The 22,122-nt window shown below is 45.7% G+C and overlaps 1 protein-coding gene across 4 annotated transcripts in view; it reads left to right on the plus strand.

Annotated features, from left to right (window-relative positions):
• CLUH (clustered mitochondria homolog) overlaps positions 1-22,122 on the plus strand; it is an 85,851-nt gene that overhangs the window by 47,113 nt on the left and 16,616 nt on the right. For all 4 annotated transcript variants that reach the window (XM_040423493.1, XM_040423491.1, XM_040423495.1 and 1 more), the window contains 11 exons: positions 5,932-6,036; positions 7,850-7,950; positions 9,452-9,604; positions 10,519-10,581; positions 12,158-12,402; positions 12,514-12,598; positions 14,799-14,952; positions 15,206-15,345; positions 18,619-18,699; positions 18,825-18,950; positions 19,512-19,633. In XM_040423493.1, coding sequence (XP_040279427.1) covers positions 5,932-6,036; positions 7,850-7,950; positions 9,452-9,604; positions 10,519-10,581; positions 12,158-12,402; positions 12,514-12,598; positions 14,799-14,952; positions 15,206-15,345; positions 18,619-18,699; positions 18,825-18,950; positions 19,512-19,633 — 1,375 coding nt within the window. The remainder of the gene's footprint in view (positions 1-5,931; positions 6,037-7,849; positions 7,951-9,451; positions 9,605-10,518; positions 10,582-12,157; positions 12,403-12,513; positions 12,599-14,798; positions 14,953-15,205; positions 15,346-18,618; positions 18,700-18,824; positions 18,951-19,511; positions 19,634-22,122) is intronic.

Here is a 22,122-nt window from a genome sequence, read left to right on the forward strand (position 1 = left end):
CTGTCTCCTCCGTGGGTGCGGACTCAGTCGGGTCCGTCCTACTCACAGAACATGCCCTCTGAGGGAGAACTGGTGGATTCGGATTGAGACATGGACTCGGCGTTGCCGTCCAAGCTAGCCTCTGCTGTGGGTCACCTCATTACCAATATTCGCGACACCTTTAAAATTCACGACGACACTCCCAGCACTGACGAGGCCGGTGTGTCCTTTTTCCGCCCCAAACAGGCGTCCACGGTTTTCCCCCTCCATGCGACTTCTCGTCGGTGGTCTCTAAGGCTTGGGCCCGCCCCGATGCCCGTTTTACTCCCCCTAAGAAGTTGGATATTTGTTATCCCTTCCCAGCGGATTGCATCTCCACTTGGGCGTCTCCACCGACGGTCGACCCTCCCATGGCCCGCTTGTCTAAAAGCACGGCCATTCCTGTGGCGGACGGCTCCTCTCTTCAGTCCACTGAAGACCGTCGTATGGAATCCCTTACAAAAGCCATATTTGCCGCCTCCGGTTCAGCCCTCAGACCAGTCTTCGATTCCGCCTGGGCCGGGAAGGCGGTCTCGGAATGGGCTTCCCAACTGGACCAGGAACTTGATTCGGATGTCTCCCTTCAGGACCTCTGTTCTTTAGCCCAGCTCGTTGTTCAGGCAGGGAAATTCATTTGTGAGGCCTCACTTGATGCGGGTGCCCTCATTGCTCGTTCCTCTGCTCTGGCGGTCTCGGTCAGGAGGGAACTTTGGCTAAAAGTTTGGACGGCGGATGCCGCTTCAAAACGGTCTATTGCTGGACTTTCCTTTGCGGGTTCCCGTTTATTCGGGACCCGCTTGGACGAGCTCATTTCTGAAGCCACGGGGGGGCGGGGAAGAGCACCCATCTTGCCCAGCCTAGGACCAAGAGCACCACTCAAGGCCGTCCTGGTTTCTCTCGTTTTAGGTCCTCCCGCAGGTCCTCCGGCCCTTGACCTGCAACCGGTCTGTCCTCTAATCCCTCCCAGGATAGACGTAAAAAGCCTTTTTTTCGGACTCTGCCCTCCTGGCGTAAGTCCCAACCTGCTCGCCCCTCCTCGGCCAAGCAGACCCCCGACTGAAGGTGTGCCCCCACCCACCCGGGGGGGGGGGGGGGGGGGGGCGCTTCCTCCTTTTCAGGGACATCTGGCAGGCACACGTCTCCGACGCCTGGGCACTCGAGATTGTGACGTCCGGATACAAAATCGAATTTGCGTCCCTCCCTCCGAATCGCTTCTTTCGTTCCCATGCCCCAAGGGACCCCCAGTATGCGGCCGCCTTCTCCGAAGCCATTAGCACCCTTCTGGACAAGGGAGTGATTACTCCCGTTCCGCCAAGGGACAGATTCCAGGGGTTCTACTCAAACCTTTTTGTGGTCCCCAAAAAGAAAGGTTCGGTAAGGCCGATATTGGACCTCAAACGGTTAAACCGGTTTCTCCATCTTTGCCGGTTCAGGATGGAGTCCCTCTGATCCGTGGTGGCTTCTCTGGAAAAAGGGGAGTTTCTGTCTATCGACTTCCAAAATGCTTACCTCCATGTCCCGAACGCTCGGTGTCACCAGCGTTTCCTTCGCTTTGCGGTGGGGAACAACCACTATCAATTTGTCGCCCTCCCCTTCGGCCTGGCGACGGCTCCTCGGGTGTTCACCAAGATCCTAGCCCCTGTCCTGGCCTTGCTCCGCTCCAGGGGTGTTTTTCTACTTCCCTACTTGGACGATCTGCTCATCAAGGTGCCTTCCTTTTCCGTGGACCTCACGCTGCATACCCTGGAGCGGTTCGGTTGGATTATCAACCTTCCCAAGTCTTCGCTTACCCCCTCCAGACAGCTTGTCTTCCTGGGGATGCTGCTGGATACAGAAGTGGTGGAGGTTCGTCTCCCGCCGGAAAAGTGTCTAACCCTTCAATGTTCGGCTCGGACCCTTCTTCTCCACCGCCGTCCATCCTTCCGGTCCAGCATGCGGGTATTAGGACAGATGGTGTCCTGCTTCGAAGCGATCCCGTTCGCGCAATATCACTCCCGCATCTTCCAGACGGCGATCCTGTCTGCCTGGGACAAGTCCCCGGAGAGTCTGGACCGGCCCTTCCCCCTACCTCCCCATGTTCGGACCTTTCTCCTCTGGTGGTTACGGATCCCCCTCCAGGGAAAATCCTTTCTGCCGATGACCTAGTTAGTGGTCACCACCGACGCCAGTCTGTGGCATACATAAATCATCAGGGGGACACTCGCAGCGCAGCAGCTATGCGGGAAGTGTCTCACATCCTCCGCTGGGCGGAAACTCATGTTCCGGCCCTGTCGGCAATTTACATCCCGGGGGTGGAAAACTGGGCGGCAGACTTCCTCAGCCGGACCACGATCGACCCGGGCGAGTGGTCTCTACATCCTGACGTGTTCCAGTCCATTTGCCTCCGTTGGGGTCGTCTGGATGTGGATCTTATGTCCTCCAGGTTCAACCACAAGCTCCCCACCTTCCTGTCCAGGTCCAAGGACCCGAGGGCGTACGGCGCCGACGCTCTCGTTCTTCCGTGGACGGAATTTTCCCTCCTGTATGTGTTTCTGCCACGGGTTCTCTGGAAAATCGCGACAGAGGGCATGCCTACGATCCTGATAGCCCTGGATTGGTACGCCGACCTAATGCTGCTCCTGGGAGACGCGCTTTGGCCGCTGCCTCTAATAGAAGACCTGCTCTCTCAAGGGCCGATCTTCCACCAGCATTTAGGGTCGCTACGTTTAACGGCATGGCTATTGAGACCGCAGTTTTAACGCGACTGGGTTTTTCGGCGGATGTGGTTCGTACCATGATCCGCGCACGGAAGCTGGCATCGTCCAGGATTTACTACCGGACTTGGCGGTCTTACCTAGGTTTTTGCGAAAATCTGGATGTTCATCCTCTTCTTTTTTTCCCTTCCCACGATCCTGTCCTTACAGTCTGGCCTGGACCTGGGTCTGGGTCTCAGCTCGTTAAAGGGTCAGGTCTCTGCGCTTTCCATCCTCTTCCAGCGTCCTTTGGCTCCTCTCGGACCTGTCAAAACCTTTATCCAGGGAGTCGCTCACTCTGTTCCCCCGTATCGCTCTTCCATTCCACCCTGGGACCTTAATGTTGTGCTCTCTGCGCTCCAGTCCTCCCCCTTCGAGCCGTTACGGAGGGTCTCTCTTCGCCTTTTGTCCTGCAAGGTTATTTTCCTTGTGGCCATCACATCCCTTCGACTGGTGCCTGAATTGGCAGCACTTTCTTGTACTGAGCCCCTTTTGGTCTTTCACCAGGATAAGGCTGTTCTCCGTCCGGTTCCTTCCTTCCGAAGGTGGTTTCCGCCTTTCACCTCAATGAGGACATCCTCCTCCCTTCCCTTTGTCCGTCTCCTTCTCACCCTCGAACGAGGGCTTCACCGCCTGGATGTTGTTAGGGCCCTGAAGATTTACCTGGCGGTCACCGGACCTTTTCGGCGCACTGACTCTTTTTGTAATTCCGGAAGGTCCGCGCAAGGGGTTGGCGGCGTCCAGGGTTTCTATTGCCCGCTTCATCAAGATGGCTATTGCCGAGGCTTACCGTGCCAGTGGCAGGGAGACTCCTTTTGGTGTTACCGCTCATTCTACCAGAGCGGTCGGTGCCTCTTGGGTTCAGAGGCATTGGGCTTCGGCTGAACAACTGTGTAAGGCGGCCACTTGGTCTTCCTTGCACACCTTCACCAAGTTCTACAGGGTGAACACCTATGCATCGGCGGATGCTGCTTTGGGTCGCCTGGTCTTGCAGGCAGCGGTTTCTTGATACCTCCGGTGGTTTCGCCTTGGGCTGTAGTCCCTCCCTTCTTGGACTGCTCTCGAACGTCCCAAGGTTTCCTGTGTCCCCCAAGAAATTGGGCGAGAAAACGAGATTTTTGTATAACTTACCAGTAAAATCTCTTTCTCGCTCTTCCTTGGGGGACACAGCACCCACCCATTGTTCTGGTTTACCGTTACGGTTTAGTTACCCCTGTCAGGTAGTTGACTTGTTTTGGTTTCATTGCCTTTTTTCACTACTTGGACACGCAACTGGTAGTCTCTCTCTCCAGGCTGAGGGTATAGCTGTTGGAGGAGGGGCTTAACAGTTTTCACTTAGTGTCACGCCTCCTAGGGAGTTGAGCTATACCCAAGGTTTCCTGTGTCCCCCAAGGAATAGCGAGTAAGAGATTTTACTGGTAAGTTATACAAAAATCTCGTTTTTTTTCTTGCAACTGTATGTAGCCAATCAGAAATGGTCATCATAGCCAACTAAGGAAGAATAATGAAAAATAACATGGATAACCGACAAACGTGATGGACGGGAAGTAGACGGGAGACAAACTGGGGGGATGGCAGACACCACAAGTGGTATTTGGTCTATTGTAAAGCTACAGTTTGAAGTGTTCCATTATATGGCTCAGCCAATGGACTCATTGCAAAACAGTATTGAGGTAGTAGAAATGAAATTGGGTATAAAGCATTATTTATAGGCCAGTATCCTGTCGTTACCACGATTTAATTATAGCTTTGTGGTGCATGACAAACCACGGGGGTGGGGAGAGGGGAAAGGCATCTCTCACGGGGTGGCAGACACTCGCCAGCATGTATAGCATGTATAGGTAGATTCTTAGATACTCTGCTTACATACATAGGATCTTTACATGTTAATGACCAGCTTTACAGGGATATGTTCACGTGTGGTAGATTTCTTATACTTAAAGAGGACCTTTCACCGATTATTACACTATGAACTAACTATACAGACATGTAGAGCGGCGCCCGGGGATCTCACTGCACTTACTATTATCCCCGGGCGCCGCTCCGTTCTCCTGCTATGCCCTCCGGTATCTCCGCTCACTAAGTTATGGTAGGCGGAGTCTGCCCTTGTTCTTCTGTAGCGCTGGCCAATCGCATTGCAGAGCTCACAGCCTGGGAGAAAATAACCTCCCAGGCTGTGAGCTCTGCGCTGCGATTGGCCAGCGCTAGAGCAGAACAAGGGCAGACTCCGCCTACCATAACTTAGTGACTGGAATCTCCGCCTACTATAACTTAGTGAGCGGAGATACCGGAGGGCATAGCGGGAGAACGGAGCGGCACCCGGGGATAATAGTAAGTGCAGTGAGATCCCCGGGCGCCGCTCTACATGTCTGTATAGTTAGTTCATAGTGTAATAATCGGTGAAAGGTCCTCTTTAATGTCAATGCAGAAACCCATGCACAACCCCATGTATAGAACTGATTTCAGTTACAAATTTCTGAAACTAATTCTGAGTGGCATTCGTTCCCCCTAAGCAGCCATGGTAAAGGAAAAAAACATATGCAGGTTAGACTTTTTTTTTTTTTAATACTGAATGCCTCTTTATGGAATATTGCAGGCTGCCACAATATTCCATGCAGTAAAAATATCAATCCCTGGAAGATACAAGCACAAAACAACCCTCATTTCACATCCTTTGGTATAATGGATCCAAAGGCCATGCCATAATTCTCCAAGAACGGGGCACAGCCTTGTGCCGCTGGGGATAGAGAGGTAGCTTGTGGATATGTCATAAATGTCCATATGGGGGTAACCTTTTAATAAAGATATGTTCCAGAGATTCATTTGCTTACTATATATTAGTATTATCCACAGGAGATAATTTAAAGAAACAAAAGTGTTAGCAGCTACTTAAGTCTTAAAAAGCTATCCACCAGGATAGTGCCTGTGCCATTATAGCAAAGCAAGCCATATTGGGGTAAAATGGTAGCGCACACCCTTCTTTAGAAGCTACCCACAGAGGGACTCTCCGGTCCATAACTCATACAGAAAAATGTAATAAAGCTGTCTTTACATTAGCGCTTGAAAGGAATGTGCCAAGATTGTTCTGCATAGGACAAGCCATATGGCAGCAAAACGTTTCTGCTTCAGTTTGTTTGAGTTTGTTCTATACCATTGAGCAGTTTCTGTGATTGTTTTTTAGTGGATCTGAAGAGCAAAGAAGTGATCCGGAAGGCATGCCAGGCTGTAGGCTCAGTCAGTGAGACCTCTTTTGATATCCGTTTCAACCCGGACATCTTTTCTCCAGGTAATTTAGAACACAGATAATCATAATTAGAATGAAAAAGATATTTAACCCCACTCAGATGCCTTTTTACGGCGGTCACTAAGGGGCCTTAGGCTGGGCTGCCGCCTTTTTATGGCGGCCCAGTTTAAGTGCTGCACGGTCCCCCACACTCACATGAGAGCCACGGCCTTGCTCAAACAGCCCGGACCGGGCTAATTAACACTTTACATGCCACGGGCACCTGCCGCGCCCGCGCATATAAAGTGCTGACAGGGCGCAAACTCCCTCTGTCTCCCATCTGCACCCCACAAATGCGATCGTGGGGTGCCGATGTGTGTGAAGGCTGCCTGGGGTCTGATGTAGGCCCCAGATCAGCCTTTAGTAATTTCCAGCAGGCTGCTGGTCAATGTCAGAATAGCACTGATATTAAAATGCAATGCACTAAAGGGATAATGCATTGCATTTTAAAATCAATCAGAATGTTGTCTGTTATAGTACCCTTGTGGGACTATTAAGTGGTAAAAATCAAGAGTAAAAAAAAAACAACACATTTATTCAGTAAAAAAAATCCCATAAAAAAAATTACTTTATTTTTTTTTTTCATTGAAAATACACTTTTCAATGAAAAAAAAAATTGCAAAAAATAATCTCCCCCATATGCTTGGTATTGCCGCATCCGTAACGACCCGTACTACATAAATATCAAGTAAATTATCCCCTACGGTGAACGCCGTATTTTTTTTTTTAAATAGACAGAATTGCTAATTGATTCTTAGTTGCCACTGAAAAAACTTAATAACAAGCGATCAAAAAGCGCCATTTACTCCAAAATTATACCAATGAAAAATACAAGTTGTCCCGCAAAAATCAAGCCCTCACACAACTCAATAGAAAAAAATATATAAAAAGGTCATGGGTCTTGGGAAGCGGCAATGCAAAAACATTTTTTTCTTTAAAAAAAAAAAGGGTTTTATTGCAAAAAAGTAGTAAAACAGAAAAAAAAACTATATGTATTTAGTATCACTGTAATCGTAGTGACCCAGAGAATAAAGATATTATGTTGGTTATAACGAAAAATAAACGCCATCAAATTTATTATGTAAAAACACAGTGGCAGTATTGTTGTTTTTTCCTATCTCCCAGAAAGAGTTAATAAAAGTTAATCAGAAAGTTATATGTACCCCAAAATGGCGACTTTAAAAACTTCAACTTGGCCTGCAAAAAGCAAGCCCTCATAAAGCTATATAGACGGAACAATAAAAAAGTTATAGCTCTTGGATGGGGAAAAAAAACGCTTGGTCAGTAAGGCCCACAACAGGATGGTCACTAAGGGGTTAAGAAAAGCAAAGATTAAATGGGTTTTCCCATTAACAACATATGTCATCTATCCAAAATATAGGGTCTAACTTTTAGATTGCTGGGACCACCATGGTTACTAGTATGGGAATTCCCAGACCCCTGTTCCTCCTAGTTGATTCTAGGTCATAAATATTTGTGCAAAATCCTCTTTAAAAGGAGTGTCGTCCTGCTAGGATCCACAGTGATCAGCTGTAATCTGTCCGGGAACCTGTCAGTAAGTGTTCAGTTACCCTACAGGGCCACCGCACTGGAAATTAAGCATTATGCATTGCCCATTCAGATGGGTTGTCTAACGTAGGACAGGTCTTCCAGAGCAAGAAACACTCACCATTCTGGCCAAGCGAATTGTGAACTGGAGACCCCTCTATTTACTCAGGATTTCCTAATAGTGTATATGGATGTCTAAACTGGGCAACCCCTTTAACTCCACTGTCTCAGAACGTATACCTTCCTTGTGTCTGCTGTCTGACAACAGGTGTGCGCTTCCCCGAGTCTGCACAAGAAGAGGTCTTCAATCAGAAACAATTGCTGAAGGATGCAGCAGCTTTTGTACTAACCTGTCAGATTCCATGCTTGGTAAGAACTGTTCATCAGTGTTATATTAGTGTTGGGCATACATAAGTGATGTCCCCACCTTTCGGCAGCCTGTTGTCCTGCTTTTTCTGCTTGTAGTCAGTCTATAAATGGTAGAAGTCCATTTCAGCTGTGTTCAAACTGCCAAAGGTCCCTGTGAGTGTAGAATGCATCCATAGTCTTGTCATTAAAATGTTGGAACTTATACAGTAAATCAGTGGGGTCTATTGGGCACCAGTGGGAACCAAAATATAACACCTCATGGCACATGCGAATATGAACTGAGCCATAAAGGAGCTGCTTCTGACTGCATTTCTGCTTAGTACCACCTGCATAGATCTACGTACCAGCCGGCCGTATGCTGTCCACAAAAATGCAGATCCGTTTTTTTGCAGACAGTTCAGCATGTCCGCAAAAAAACTGATTGCAATCCGCATTTTTGCGGACCCACCTACGCAAAAACGTAGGAACGTTTTCTGCGGACAAATATAGGACATAGAAGTTTATTTTTGCGGAGCCGTGGTACGGAATAACGGATGCAGACAGCACACTGTGTGCTATCCGCATCTTTTGAGGGCCCATAGAAATGAACGGATCCGCAGACCTTCCGCAAAATTGCAGAACAGGTGCAGATGCGTTCATACGGTCGTGTAAATGGGCCCTTAAGGGTTTTAACATGTCCTTGGGTGAAATCTTCCTCAATCCTGTCAGCTCATCAACACCACTGCTCCACTGGGGGATTCTGGACCTATAGCAGAGTTGCAGCTTTTTGAATCTTTTGTCCTTCCCCCATGCTCTGGCTAAAGTAGGGCACATTTAATGTCTAAGACAAAAACTGAGAAGGTGGCAATTCTTCCCTGCTTGTCAGAGAGGCTGAGGATGCCCATCTGCCTGACAAGCAGAGAAGAAGCCAAGGAGCAGTGCATAGTTTGCCCAACAGCAGGTATCTCCCCGTACTACTTCCAAGGATGCACTGAAGAAGTTAATAGAATGCACATTTTGTCAATCGATACACAATACAGAAGGTGGACGCTTTAACTAATTGGTGGGATAACTCCTTTAAAGGGTGTCTGTCACCAACAAAATCTGTTTCAAAGTAAGCATACCTCCATGTAGGGTAGGAGCCCCCATAACCTAACCATACCTTTCTTGTGCAAATCCTGCCCTCTAATCCAGAGAAGTGCTTCATTTTATTTTTATGCAAATACATTTTTCGGTGCACCATGGGTTGCCCTGCTTAATTTGGTGCTCATTGCTCTGCCATAACGTCTCCGAGTGCCATCTTCTCTTATTTGAGAGTCCCTGAGATTTTAAAGACAGTACAGATAATGCAGGGGAAGCCTACAGGGTGGTATGTTTACTTTACAGCAACAAGAGGTTAATGTACTGCAGTGCTTCCTTTCCCTAATGTCTGTTTCTGCTCAGTAGCAGAATGTATCCTTATTCATAAATGTGGCAATGTGAAAACCACCTGCTCTTTTGTAATAATTGTCTCATTTCACAGATCAAGGACTGTCTTGACCATAATGTAGTTCCTATGGATGGAGCCACGCTGGCTGAAGCAATGCACCAGAGAGGAATCAACATGCGCTACTTAGGCAAAGTAATAGATATTGTCAAAAAATTCCCTGTCCCATCCCAGCTAGATCATGTCTATGTGAGTACTTTTTATTATTCTGCATTTGTGTTAAAATTAGATTTAAGTTTTTGTATTAAGAAAGAAGTTTCCCATTTTATATACCGTATTTGTGCCCTATAAGACGCACCTGCCCATAAGACACACCTAGGTTTTATAGGAGGAAAAATATATATTTAGTCAGACCTTAGATCGGACCCCCAATGTTAATTCGACCTCTGCTCAGATCCCCCAATGTTAATCGGAACTCAAATTAGACCCCCAACTTTAATCAGACTTCAGATCAGACAAAAATTAAGTCAACTCGCCCCTCTCCTGTTCCGGACGGTGCAGCCACTCAGGAGGTCACAGCACAGCATGCAGCGCTGGCAGAAGAAGACTAGAGAGAGGTGAGTACAGCCAGCACAAGTAGCGCTTTATTCGCTGCTCGCCGGTCCTACTGTGTATTAATAAGTGCTTCCATAATGGAAGCACTCATTAGTATCCTCCCTGTAAGATGCACTGCCATTTTTCCCCCCGAATTTGGGGTGGAAGGAGTGCATCTTATAGGGCGGAAAATATGGTACTTAATAAAAATCGCATGAAAGGTCCTCTTTAAGGGAGATATATACCTGTACTTGCGGGGTACCCCCGCTGATGCTGCTACCCTGCTTGATTTTTTTTAAATATGCCTCTTACACCGCAAGTACAGGTATATATCTCCCTTATTAAAATCCCATGAAAGGTACTCTAAGCCCAGATTATGAGAATTCATGCTAGCACTTTGGCGTGTTACCAAGTGATGACCATATTTCTTCATAGGCTGCTTTAATCATAGCAAGTAAAACCTGACCTTGTCTTTCTTCAGCATTATTGACTTTGAATCAATATACTTTTGTTATTTGCCTTAATGTGCAATTCAAGCCTGAAGCTGATTTGTTCTTTTATTATTCTAGAAAATATTAATTAGTGAAGTGATCACCAGGTCTGCAAAGCACATCTTCAAGACCTACCTGCAGGTAAGACATCAATAGGTTTAGGTTTATAAAACTCACCCTGCTTTACTTTACGTATGATGCGGCTGATTAATAGCTAGACATCTTTGTTTCCATTTTATTGATGGCAGATTCTTTACTCAAAAATAACAAATTAAACAACATAAGGGCTCATGCACACGAACTTATCTTCTTTCCGTGTCCGTTCCATTTTTTTTTTTTTGTGGACCATATGCGGAACCATTCATTTCAATAGCTCCGCAAAAAAAGGAAGTTACTCCGTGTGCATTCTGTATGTCCGTATTTCTGTTCTGCAAAAAAATAGAACATGCTCTATTATTGTCCGCATTACGTACAAGGTTAGTACTGTTCTATTAGGGGCCAGCTGTTCCGTTCCGCAAAATACGGAATGCACGCGGACGTCATCCGTATTTTTTGCGGACCGCATAATACGTACGGTCGTGTGCATGAGCCCTTAAAGAGGTTTTCAGGAAGTTTGACATTGAAGGCTTATCCTTAGAATAGGTCATCAATATCTGATTGGTTGGGGTCCAACACCCAGCACCACAGCTGATCAGCTTTTTGAAGAGGCTGCAAGTGAGCGCTGCGTCCTCCTTACAGCTCACCTGAGGTCACTGACCTATGAGGAGGCCGCAGTGCTCACTGGAGTGCTGCGGCCTCTTCAAACAGCCTCTCAGCAGGGGTGCTGGAAGGCAGGCCCCTACTGATAAGATATTGATGACCTTTCCTCAGGATAGGCCATCAATATCGAAGTTCTCTTTATTCTTGATGCACACAGCAGAGCCCATATGCACATATGGTGCCACTGTACAGCACCATAATATTCTGCACAACATGGAGTTTGCCATGATTCTTTTTTTTTTTTTTTTTTTTCATAATAAAAGTCTGCTGTATGAAATTGGAGACATGAAGAGGTACATATTAGGACTTCTTTGGGTGCTTTATTATGGCTCCATATAACTAAGATTGTACTGAGCTGTAATATGCCTGCACGTATAAAGCCTTAGAGAGATCTTGAATAAATGTATGTGTAAAACCTCAATCGGGGACATTTATTAAGGATGGCATTCCCATACGCCTGTCTTGATCCCTCTGCGCACCTATTTTATTAAGAGGCAGATGCTTCTTAATAAATTTGGCGCATCTCTGCAGTCCACGTGCCAGAAACCGAAGCCTACTCCAGCTAGAGACTAGTGTAGACTTCAGCTATAACTTCAGTTTCTGGCATCTTGTAAATCCGGCCGGCTGCACGAAGTACCGCCCTCCTGTTAGACCCTGCCTCTTATCTCATCACTTTAGAAAAGTGTCAAGAAGCTTAAAAGTTGCAAATTATGGTGCAAATATAGTGTGTGCCATAATTTTAAGACTTTTTAGTAAATGTCCCCCAATGTGTCTCTATTTCAAACTAGCAAATTATTCCTAATATGTCTTCTTCAGATGTTTCTATTTCTAAATCTGCAATAATATTCTTTCCTATAGATGCCAAGGTAATATGGTGGCTTTCTTTTCTGCTGGAAACAACCCTGTTTTGGTACAAGGGATCATCTGCAATTTAATCCTATGTCTATTTTCTCTCCAGGGAGTAGAGCTGTCTGGTCTATCTGCTGCCATTAGCCATTTCTTGAACTGCTTCATCAGCTCCTTCCCCAACTCCGTTGCTCACCTTCCCGCTGATGAGCTGGTCTCCAAGAAAAAAAACAAGAAGCGCAAAAACAGGAACCTCAGCAGTGCTGACAACACGACCTGGGCCAGCGTCACCCCTCAGGAGCTGTGGAAAAACATCTGCTCCGAGTCCAAAGCCTACTTTGACTTTAGTCTTGAATGGTAAGTGGCCACTGAAATATTGTGTGACTGGTCCAGATTACTGGGAAACGTATACAACCAAAGAGAAGTCTACCAATAGTATTCCATAGTAGTAAAACATATTTTTTCTAGTGAAAATGTGGACCAGGCTGTGGAGACGTTCAGCCTCCAGAAGATGAGCCTTCTCCGAGAAATCTGTATCAAAGTTGGCATCCAGGTACAGCTTTGCCCCTACTCCATTCTTTGTTGTCTATTTCAAAATCACACGCTAGCTCACTGACTGTTAGGAGTTTCAGCTCTTAAATAAGGATGACCTATCCTCCAGATAAATCATCAATATCAGATCGATGAGGGTCTGACACCCAGCACCCCCACCGATCAGCTGTTTTCTGCAGTCGCTGGGAACAAAACAGTGGACGGAGCTGGACGTGGAAGTTTCTATCCACTGTGTAGTGTCTATGCTGGCACACTGCAGCTCAGCTCCCATTCACTTCAATGGAAGCTAAGCTGAAGTCTGCCTTTATGGCCGCTGCACAGTGGATGGAGTCTTCTGCTTCCAACTCCATCCACTGGTTTGTTTACAGCACTGGCGGCTGCGGAAAAAAGTTAATCTGTTGGGATACTGGATGTCGGATCCTCACCAATTTGATGTTGACCTATCCAGAAGAGCGTAGCAAATTCTTTTAACCCCTTAGTGACCAGCATGTTTTTGGGCCTTACTGACCAAGCGTTTTTTCTTTTTTTTCATCGTCTCGTTCCAAGAGCTATAACTTTTTAAAAATTTTCTGTCTATATAGCTTTATGACGGCTTGTTTTTTGCAGGACAAGTTGTAGCGTTTAATGGCGCCATTTTGGGGTACACATAACTTTCTGATTAACTTATCTTAACTCTTTCTGGGAGGGAGATGGGGAAAAACTGTGATACTGCCACTGCGTTTTTACGTTATAACTTTTACGGCGTTCATATTTCGGTATAAATAACATAATATCTTCTCTGGGTCACTACGATTAAAGTGATACCAAATACATATAGTTTTTTTTTTTTTTTTTTACAAGAAAATGTTTTTGCATTGCTGCTTCCCAACTCTATGGAGTTGTGTGAGGGCAACTAAGAATAAATTAGCATTTCAGTTTTTTATTTTTTGTTTTTTGACGGCGTTCACTGTAGGGGATAATTTACATGATGTTTATGTACTCTGGGTCATTCAGGACGCGACAATACCAAACATATGGGGAAGATATTTTTCAGCAATTTTTTTTAATTGAAAAGCGTATTTTCAATGGAAATAATTTTTTTTTATGGTGCTGATGGCAGACAGAGGGAGTCTGCTCCCTCTAGCAGCACTTTACATGCGGCGGGTGCCATTGCCCCTGCCGGTCCGGTCTGTTAGAGCAGGGCTGCGGCTCTCATGTAAAAAATCGTAAAAAAGTGGCGGCCCAGCTTAAGGCCCCTAAGGACCGCCGTAAAAACACATATGGGTGGTCATTAAGGGGTTAAGAGTAAAATGCTGATCCGCAACCATACCAGTCTAATCTGCTTATTTAGGAAATTCTGAAGAGAATACAGGCCCCTCCCCCCCCCCCCTTTTTTTTTTCCACATGGATCTGTGAATCAGTCTCTGAATACAGGTACAGATGCGTCCTCCCATACTTTTTCTCTTGGTTCAGTATATGCCAAGATGGAAAATTACCAGCTGTGAAGAAAAAAAAAAAAAACCTTTTGTAACGCAGACATTTTTTTTTCCAAATAGTTGGTCATCCCTGAATATCTTGAACCAAGAGAAAATATAAGGAAGGATACATGTATAGTATGGGCCCATAGCTAGATACGGATCCATACAACATGGAGTGGTGCTACGTGCCTTTTAAAGGGGTTATCCAATGTCATAAACATTCCCCCCCCCCCCATGTGCTGGGCCCCTCACACGGAATATACTCACCCCTTTCCTGGCGCCGCTCCTGGTCCCCGCACCTCCACTGCTGCTTCTCCCTATACACGGATGAAAACATCCGGTGTCGGGAGGAAGAAGCCAATGGCAGGCGGGTGCGGGGACGAGCATTCCTAGAGTCACCCGCGATGCTAGGGAGGCTCATCCCCTCCTGCAATTGGATGCTCCAAAGCCCCCCCCCACCCCAACACCGGATGTTTTTATCCATGAACAGAGAGAAGCAGCAGTGGCGGTTCGGGGACCAGGATCGGCGCGCGGGGTAAGTATATTTCGTTTGAGGGGCCCGACACATGGGGGGGGGGGGGGGGGGGGGGGCTGTTTGACATTGGATAACCCCATTAATATATCATGCTATTATTAGGCTACTTTTTTATGTTTTAGCCGTTTGACCCAATCAGCGTATAAAATGAGTTCTAATAAAATATGCTCAGTTATAAGACTCTGACTATAAATGCCTCTGGATCTCAGGTCCTGCTCAAAGAGTACAACTTTGATAACCGACATAAACCCACCTTCACTGAAGAGGACATTTTGAATATTTTCCCTGTGGTGAAACATGTTAATCCCAAAGCATCTGATGCTTTTCATTTCTTCCAAAGTGGACAAGCTAAAGTGCAGCAGGGTGAGTACGGTCAGTAGGAGGGTCCGCCAGTCTATTGCTTGTGGCATGCTTCAGAATTTGTCTTCTTAAGGGTAGTCCAGTAATATTAGAATTGTGCGTGAGGGTCTACGTTTAATCAAAGCATTAGTAATCTTGATGACATTCCAATAACAGGTTATTGGACTGTGGAATCCAGTATTTTTTTTAATTCATAATCACATCACACTCTTATGAAGTATCCGAATAATGCTTGATTTTCTTATCTTTGCCCCAGGTTTCCTAAAAGAAGGGTGTGAACTTATTAACGAAGCCTTAAATTTGTTTAATAACGTGTATGGCGCTATGCACGTAGAGATCTGTGCGTGCCTACGTCTACTTGCCCGTCTCAACTACATCATGAATGACTACTCAGAGGTAAATAGTTTATGCATGGTTATTGCATTGGAGCCCAGTAGGGAGTGGGCAAAGTAAAGCTCAGGAGTATAGAGAAGTAAATATGGTGCTGATGATGGCCTATCCTCAAGATGGGTCCTCAATATCACAGTGGGGAGGTCCAACACCCGCACTCCCTCTGATCAGCTGTTTCATGCATCCGCTAGTGCTGCAGCGTACAGAGCTGGAATCAGAACCCTCCAACCACTGATGGTGTTGGGGTACTTCAGCTCTGAATGGGAGTAGAGCCGTCGTAAGCGGACATCAGAAACTACACAGTGGACAGATCCTTACGTGCATTGTATAGTTTCCGGTGTCGGTGGTTTTCTGAAACGGCTTATTGGTGGGGGTGCAGGGCGTCAGACCCATACTAATCTAATATTGATAACCTATTCTGAGACTACATGACGAATATCTAAGTACAGGAAATCCTTGATAATGTGAAATTGAAGTCATCTATGCAAAAATATAACTTGACTTCTCACTTGACTTGGACAAATGACCATCAGTATGAAAAATGCATATTGATATACACAATCGAGTCGTAGTATGACCACCAGCTAATATCCGCTGTGTACAGTGCCTTGCAAAAGTATTCACCCCCTTGACTTTTTTTTTGTATTTTGTTGCCTCACAACCTGGAATTAACATGGATTATTTGAGGATTTGCATCATTTAATTTACAGAACATGCCCACAACTTTGAAGATGTGTTTTTTTGTTTTTTTAAATTGTGAAGCAAACAACAAATAGGACAGAATAACTGAAAAAGTCAATGTGCATAACTGTTCACCCCCTTGAAGTTAATACTTTGTAGAGCCACCTTTTGCAGCAATCTCAGCTCCAAGTCGCTTTGGATAAGTCTCTATGAGCTTGCCACATCTTACCACAGGGATGTTTGCCCATTCCTCCTTGCAATACTGCTCCAGCTCCGTCAAGTTGGATGGTTTGAGCTTGTGAACAGCAATCTTTAAGTCTGCCACAGATTTTCTATTGGATTGAGATCTGGGCTTTGACTAGGCCATTCCAACACATTTACATCCCCTTAAACCACTCAAGTGTTGCTTTAGCAGTGTGTTTGGGGTCATTGTCCTGCTGGAAGGTGTATCTCCGTCCTAGCCTCAAATCACGCACAGAGTGGTACTGGTTTTGCTCAAGAATATCCCTGTATTTAGCACCATCCATCTTTGCCTCAACTCTGACCAGTTTCTCAGTCCCGGCTGCTGAAAAACACCCCCACAGCATGATGCTGCCACCACCATGTTTCACTGTGGGGATGATGTTCTTTGGGTGATGTGTTGGGTTTGTGCCAGACATCGTGTTTTCTTTGATGGCCGAAAAGTTAAATTTTAGTCTCATCAGACCAGAGCACCTTCCTCCATACATTTTGGGAGTCTCCCACATGCCTTTCTGCAAACTCACAACGTGCCTTATTGTTTTTAGCTGAAAGTAATGGCTTTCTTCTGGCCAATCTGCCATAAAGCCCAACTCTATGGAGCATTCAGCTTATTGTCGTCCTATGTACAGATACTGCAGTCTCTGCTGTGGAACTCTTCCGCTCCTCCAGGGTTACCTTAGGTCTCTGTGCTGCCTCTCTGATTAATGCCCTCCTTGCCCGGTCCGTGAGTTTTGGTGGGCTGCCGACTCTTGGCAGATTTACTGTTGTGCCATGTTATCTCCATTTGGATATTTTTTTCATAACCTAACCCTGACTTGTACTTCTCAACCACATTGTCCCTTACTTGTTTGGAGAGTTCCTTGGTCTTCATGGCAGTGTTTGATTAGTGATGCCTCTTGCTTAGGTGTTGCAGCCTTTGGGGCCTTTCAAAAAAGGTGTGTATATGTAATGACAGATCATGTGACACTTAGATTGCACACAGGTGGACATCATTTCACAAATTATGTGACTTCTGAAGGTAATTGGTTGCACCAGAGATTTTTATGGGCTTCCTAACAAAGGGGGTGAATACATACGCACATGCAAATTTTCTGTTTTCTATTTCTAAACAATAGTTTTATTTATATATATTTTTCTCATTTCACTTCACCAACTTAGACTATTGTGTTCTGATCATCACATAAAATTCAGATTAACAAAACCTTGAACTTACATTACAGCTTTAACAAAACACAAAAAAATAATAATCAAGGGGGTGAATACTTTTGCAAGGCACTGTACAGCACAGGCAGCAGCTATACACACTGGGAGTGACTCTTAAAGTCCTAGTAGGTTGTCACAGGTATCTGGAGCCATGCCAACTGGAGTGCATCCCACACCTGCTGGAGGGTGCGTGGTGGAGGATCCATAGAGTGAGCATGACAATCGAGGTGGCCCCACAGATGCTCAATAGTGTCTCGGGGGCCAGGCTAATACTTGGAAGTTTTTCTAGCCTTGTGACATGTTGCCTTGTCTTGCTGAAAGATCCTGTCTGCCCCAGGGAAGACAATTTACATGTTTGTAGGGTGTACGTGATCTGTAAGGGTGGATTCATACCAAAATCGGTTGAGAGTGCTTTCTACATGGATGAGTGGGCCCAGAGAATGCCACGAAAACATTCCCCAGACCATAACACTGCAACCACCAGTTTGTGTTCTTCCACCAGTGGTTGCAGGGTGTTTGTTCTCTGCTGACGCGCCAATGTCCATCTGTTGGATAAAGCAGAAAATATGACTCATCAGAGAAGCCAAATCAGCAAATCCAATTCCAATAATGCCGCAAAAATGTAAGCCTTTTCTGCCATTGTAACTTTGTTAGCAGAGGTGCAGTGACGATCCATCTGCTTAGGATCCCCCTAATCAGTAGAATTCACCGAACTGTTTTAGACACGCGTCTGGTAGTCTCCTGGTTCATTTTGGCGGTGAGGTGCTCCAACGTAGTGCGTTGGTCCGCCTTTGTAGCTGACTTTCACCGTTGACCTAAATGGCATGTGGTGCTCACATCGCTTATTCGCATTGGTGCCATTTCTCCACACACTTGCACTTTCACCACAGCAGCAGGTGAACAGTTCACAAACTGCAGTTTCAGAAATAATGACACCCATGGCCCAGAATCCAATAATCATCTCTTGTTGCAACTCTGAATAATTGCCCTTTTACCCATGACAGCAACAAGGGATATGTGTGCAGACAGTCTATCGCCCACCTTATATACTCCTATATGAGCTGACGAGGCGGCATGCTTGACTTCAGTATATTTCCTGTTGTGTTTAAATTTTGAGTGATGAATGACCTCTTGCTTTTTTTTATTTTATGTAAGGCCTTAAGCAATCAGCAGAAAGCAGTACTGATGAGTGAGAGAATTCTGGGTATTGAGCACCCCAGCACCATCCAGGAATATGTAAGTATGTCCCATAATATACCAGTATATCTGATCAGGCCAGCTGGGCCGGTATCACTCTCTACCTCTGTTTTTCTCTTGAATACATTTCTAGTGTCCTTACTGACTTGTGTGTTTCGTTGCAGATGCATCTAGCTTTGTACTGCTTTGCAAATAACCAGCTCTCCATAGCATTGAATCTGCTGTACCGAGCACGTTATCTCATGCTGCTTGTGTTCGGAGAAGGTCACCCTGAGATGGCGCTCTTAGATGTAAGTAGTTTTCTCAGTATCTAAGACTAGTTCAAGAAGCACTCCACAAAAATGTTCATTCTTTGGCCCGTTAGAAAGGTACATGGTGTAAATTGTAGTGAAGGTAATCTTTTTTTTTTTTTTTTTCTGGGTGCCTGGAAAAAGTGAGTTTTTCCTCTTCTTTCTGATCCTCAGCTGTGTCATGTGACCAACACTGACTCAACTGACACAGCGTCTTAAGTCAGTTCTCTATTCATTGCAATGAGACTGACAATGGAGACTCTCATAGGAATTCGGAGTCAGCCGAACCACCGTACCTGCCCCTATCCAAATTGTTGGTTATTGATGGTGGAGGGTGCCAGTGTATTGTGTAGAGTGGTATTATTACATTTAAATAAATGAGAAGTTATTCTAAGTGGGCAACCCCTTTAAAGTCCCCTGAAGGCACACATGTTAAGAAAAAGTACAGCACTTTCTGTCATATCCAAACAGTTTTTGTGCGACTTCCTTCAGTATAAAGAGAGTAATGTTTATTTGATTTTCCTGCCCATGTGTGACCACGTTTTTATTGTCTCTCCTTAGAGCAACATTGGCCTGGTGCTTTATGGAGTAATGGAGTACGACCTGTCTCTCCGCTTCCTGGAGAACGCACTTAACGTCAACTCCAAATACCATGGAGCCAAGTCTCTCAAGGTCGCACTCAGGTGAATAGATATCTGCGTCTTTGGTGTAGACATGGTTTATATCTAGATTTACAGTACTTGCCACTGGAAATATTATTTAATACACTGAAATTCATATGTGTTTTCAGTATATTCCTTGATTATAGCTTATTAATGCAACATAGTTTGGTACTTTTTGTAACTTTTTATTATTGACCTTTTTTTGTGACTAGTCTTTCTACACTATTCACCGTGCGGAATAAGTGACATAATAACTTTAAGTGTTTTTGTGCCACCGGAATCAAAGGCCCATAACATTTTTACTTTCCCATCAATGGAGCTGTGTGAGGGCTTTTTGTAGTCTTCGTTAGTCCCATTTTCTGGTACATTTAATTTATTTATTTTTTCATGTTGGAGGCAGAATGAACAAAAAAAACTGCATGTTTTTTTTTCCACTATGCAAAAGGAATAACTTAATTGGTACAGGAGAGGTGCAGGATTGGGCAGTCCAGCACAGCCTTCAAGTTGACTGCCTGGTTTCCATACAGCACCTCCCTAACAGGTCGTCTTCTAGGATTAAAAGACTGAGCTGACAGAGCGAACGTGGCCCCATCGGTTATCACATCTGTATGCCGCACTTTTATTATTTAGATTACCTATGTAACCTGCAGCAGAGGGTGGCATGAGTAAATGGGTACACCCGTGCTGGCTGCGCCCTGCTGTTTCCATGGCTCCCATAGTAGTGAATGGGAGTGACACACATAGCAGAGGACAGCCAGCTACGCGGTTTCCTAAGCTTAGAATTTACAGAAATAGCATAGCTAGCCATTTGTATGGCTCCCATTCATTGCTACGGGAGTCACAGAAACAGCAGAGCGCAGCTGGCTTGGGAGTTCCCGTAAGTCTGCCTACCGCTGACCGGAGCTCACTCCAGTTCACATCTTGGCCATGAAATCCCTTTAACTCTTCCTGATTATCTGATGTACATTGAAACATGTCAGGGAGACTGTGGTGCAACTGCAAGTGCATTTGTAGGAACAGACTTTGCAACCTAGGGGTGCCTTTTAAGGATGGGACATCTGCTCTTGGTTATGTTGAGGGTTAGACCCCGTGTATTGCAGTAGGTCTCGGCACTTAGTAGCTGAATAAAACTGGTGTGACGGAGTGGCATATTATCATAACCGTAGCAAATTATCCCGAAGCTAGCCTCGATTCCAAACAGTCCTTGATGAATTTTTCTACCTGTATGGGAATTTTTTTCCACTTTGCACTAAAAATATGATTTACTACTTTATAACTTACCTAGTGAATATATTTGTCCAGTGTGATCACTTGATTTGAACAGTTGTTAAGTATGCAAGCTAAATATTGTGCAGGTCATTACAGACATTCATATCCCATTTATGTATATTTTTTGTGAAAGGGGTATTTATAAAAAATGTGCTTTTTTTTTTTTTTTTACTTTTCTATTTTTATTTCTCATCTGTATCATTGTGGGACACAGGCTTGACCTTGGGTATAGCTATTGCCACTAGGAGGCAATACTGAGCACAAAAGTGTGAGCTCCCCCCTCCAGCTATACCTTTCCTACAGGGACTAAGCTAAAAGAGTTTTAGCTTAGTGTCCATAGGAGGCAGATCTTTCCTGCTTTGCAGGTCTGCAAACATTTTTTTTTGTTTTATTGTTTTTCTTTTTTCCTTTCTTCCGGCGCAATTACAGTCAGTCCTAGCTGCCTGTACTCCCTGACAGGAGACTAGGGGGTCCCCAAGCCTTCCGCTCCTTCCCGGTCTCCAGAAGACAAGGAGGACCAGAGGTTCTTAAAGCCTCTGCATCCCGCCAGCCTTCGGGTCACCACGGCCGCCCACGACAAGTCTCCTCTGTTCCGGTGTAGCAGACCTCCCAAGGGGCCGCACACCGAAAGTGATGACCCGGCTGGAACCAGAGGGGCAGAAGATGCCGGACTGCTAAGTATTCCTGGCTCCAAGCCCTCCCCCTTCACAGGTTACTTGCTAGGATGGCCCCCACGAAGCCTTGTGGGAAAGAGTTAACAGCTACATGTCGGCTCTCCTCTGGGGTGAGAGGGGTGAAGGGAAGACCTCTGTACTTTCCAAGCTTCTTTCTGGGCCCTAAACCCCCCCCCCCCCCCCCCCCTCCCTGCCCGCTATTTGTTTCATGCAGAGTTCTGCTTTTCTCCTCCGCCGGGGCCACTTGTAAATTGAGGCTCCGGCTTCTACTGCGGCCTACTTCCGATCCGCTTGCCACGGATACTTCTCACCTGGCTGGCATCTCTGCTCAGCCAGGCCTCCTTGCGGCACCACAGCTGTTGATGCGCTCCTTTTTCTTTTTCGCGGGTGGCATGAGTTCTCCCCGCTTCCCCCCTCCTTCATCTGGCTTCCTGGCACAAATTTTTTACGCTGGTTTCTCTGACGCCGCCCATCTCCTGCTCAGGAGGACCTTTGCAGACTCTGGCACCAGGTTTTCTCCGTACAGGCTGCAGTAAGGGGCACAAGCCGGGTAAGCTCTTTCCCCTC

The sequence above is a fragment of the Bufo bufo genome, chromosome 3 (genome assembly GCF_905171765.1).
Source record: "Bufo bufo chromosome 3, aBufBuf1.1, whole genome shotgun sequence".
Lineage (NCBI taxonomy): Eukaryota > Metazoa > Chordata > Amphibia > Anura > Bufonidae > Bufo > Bufo bufo.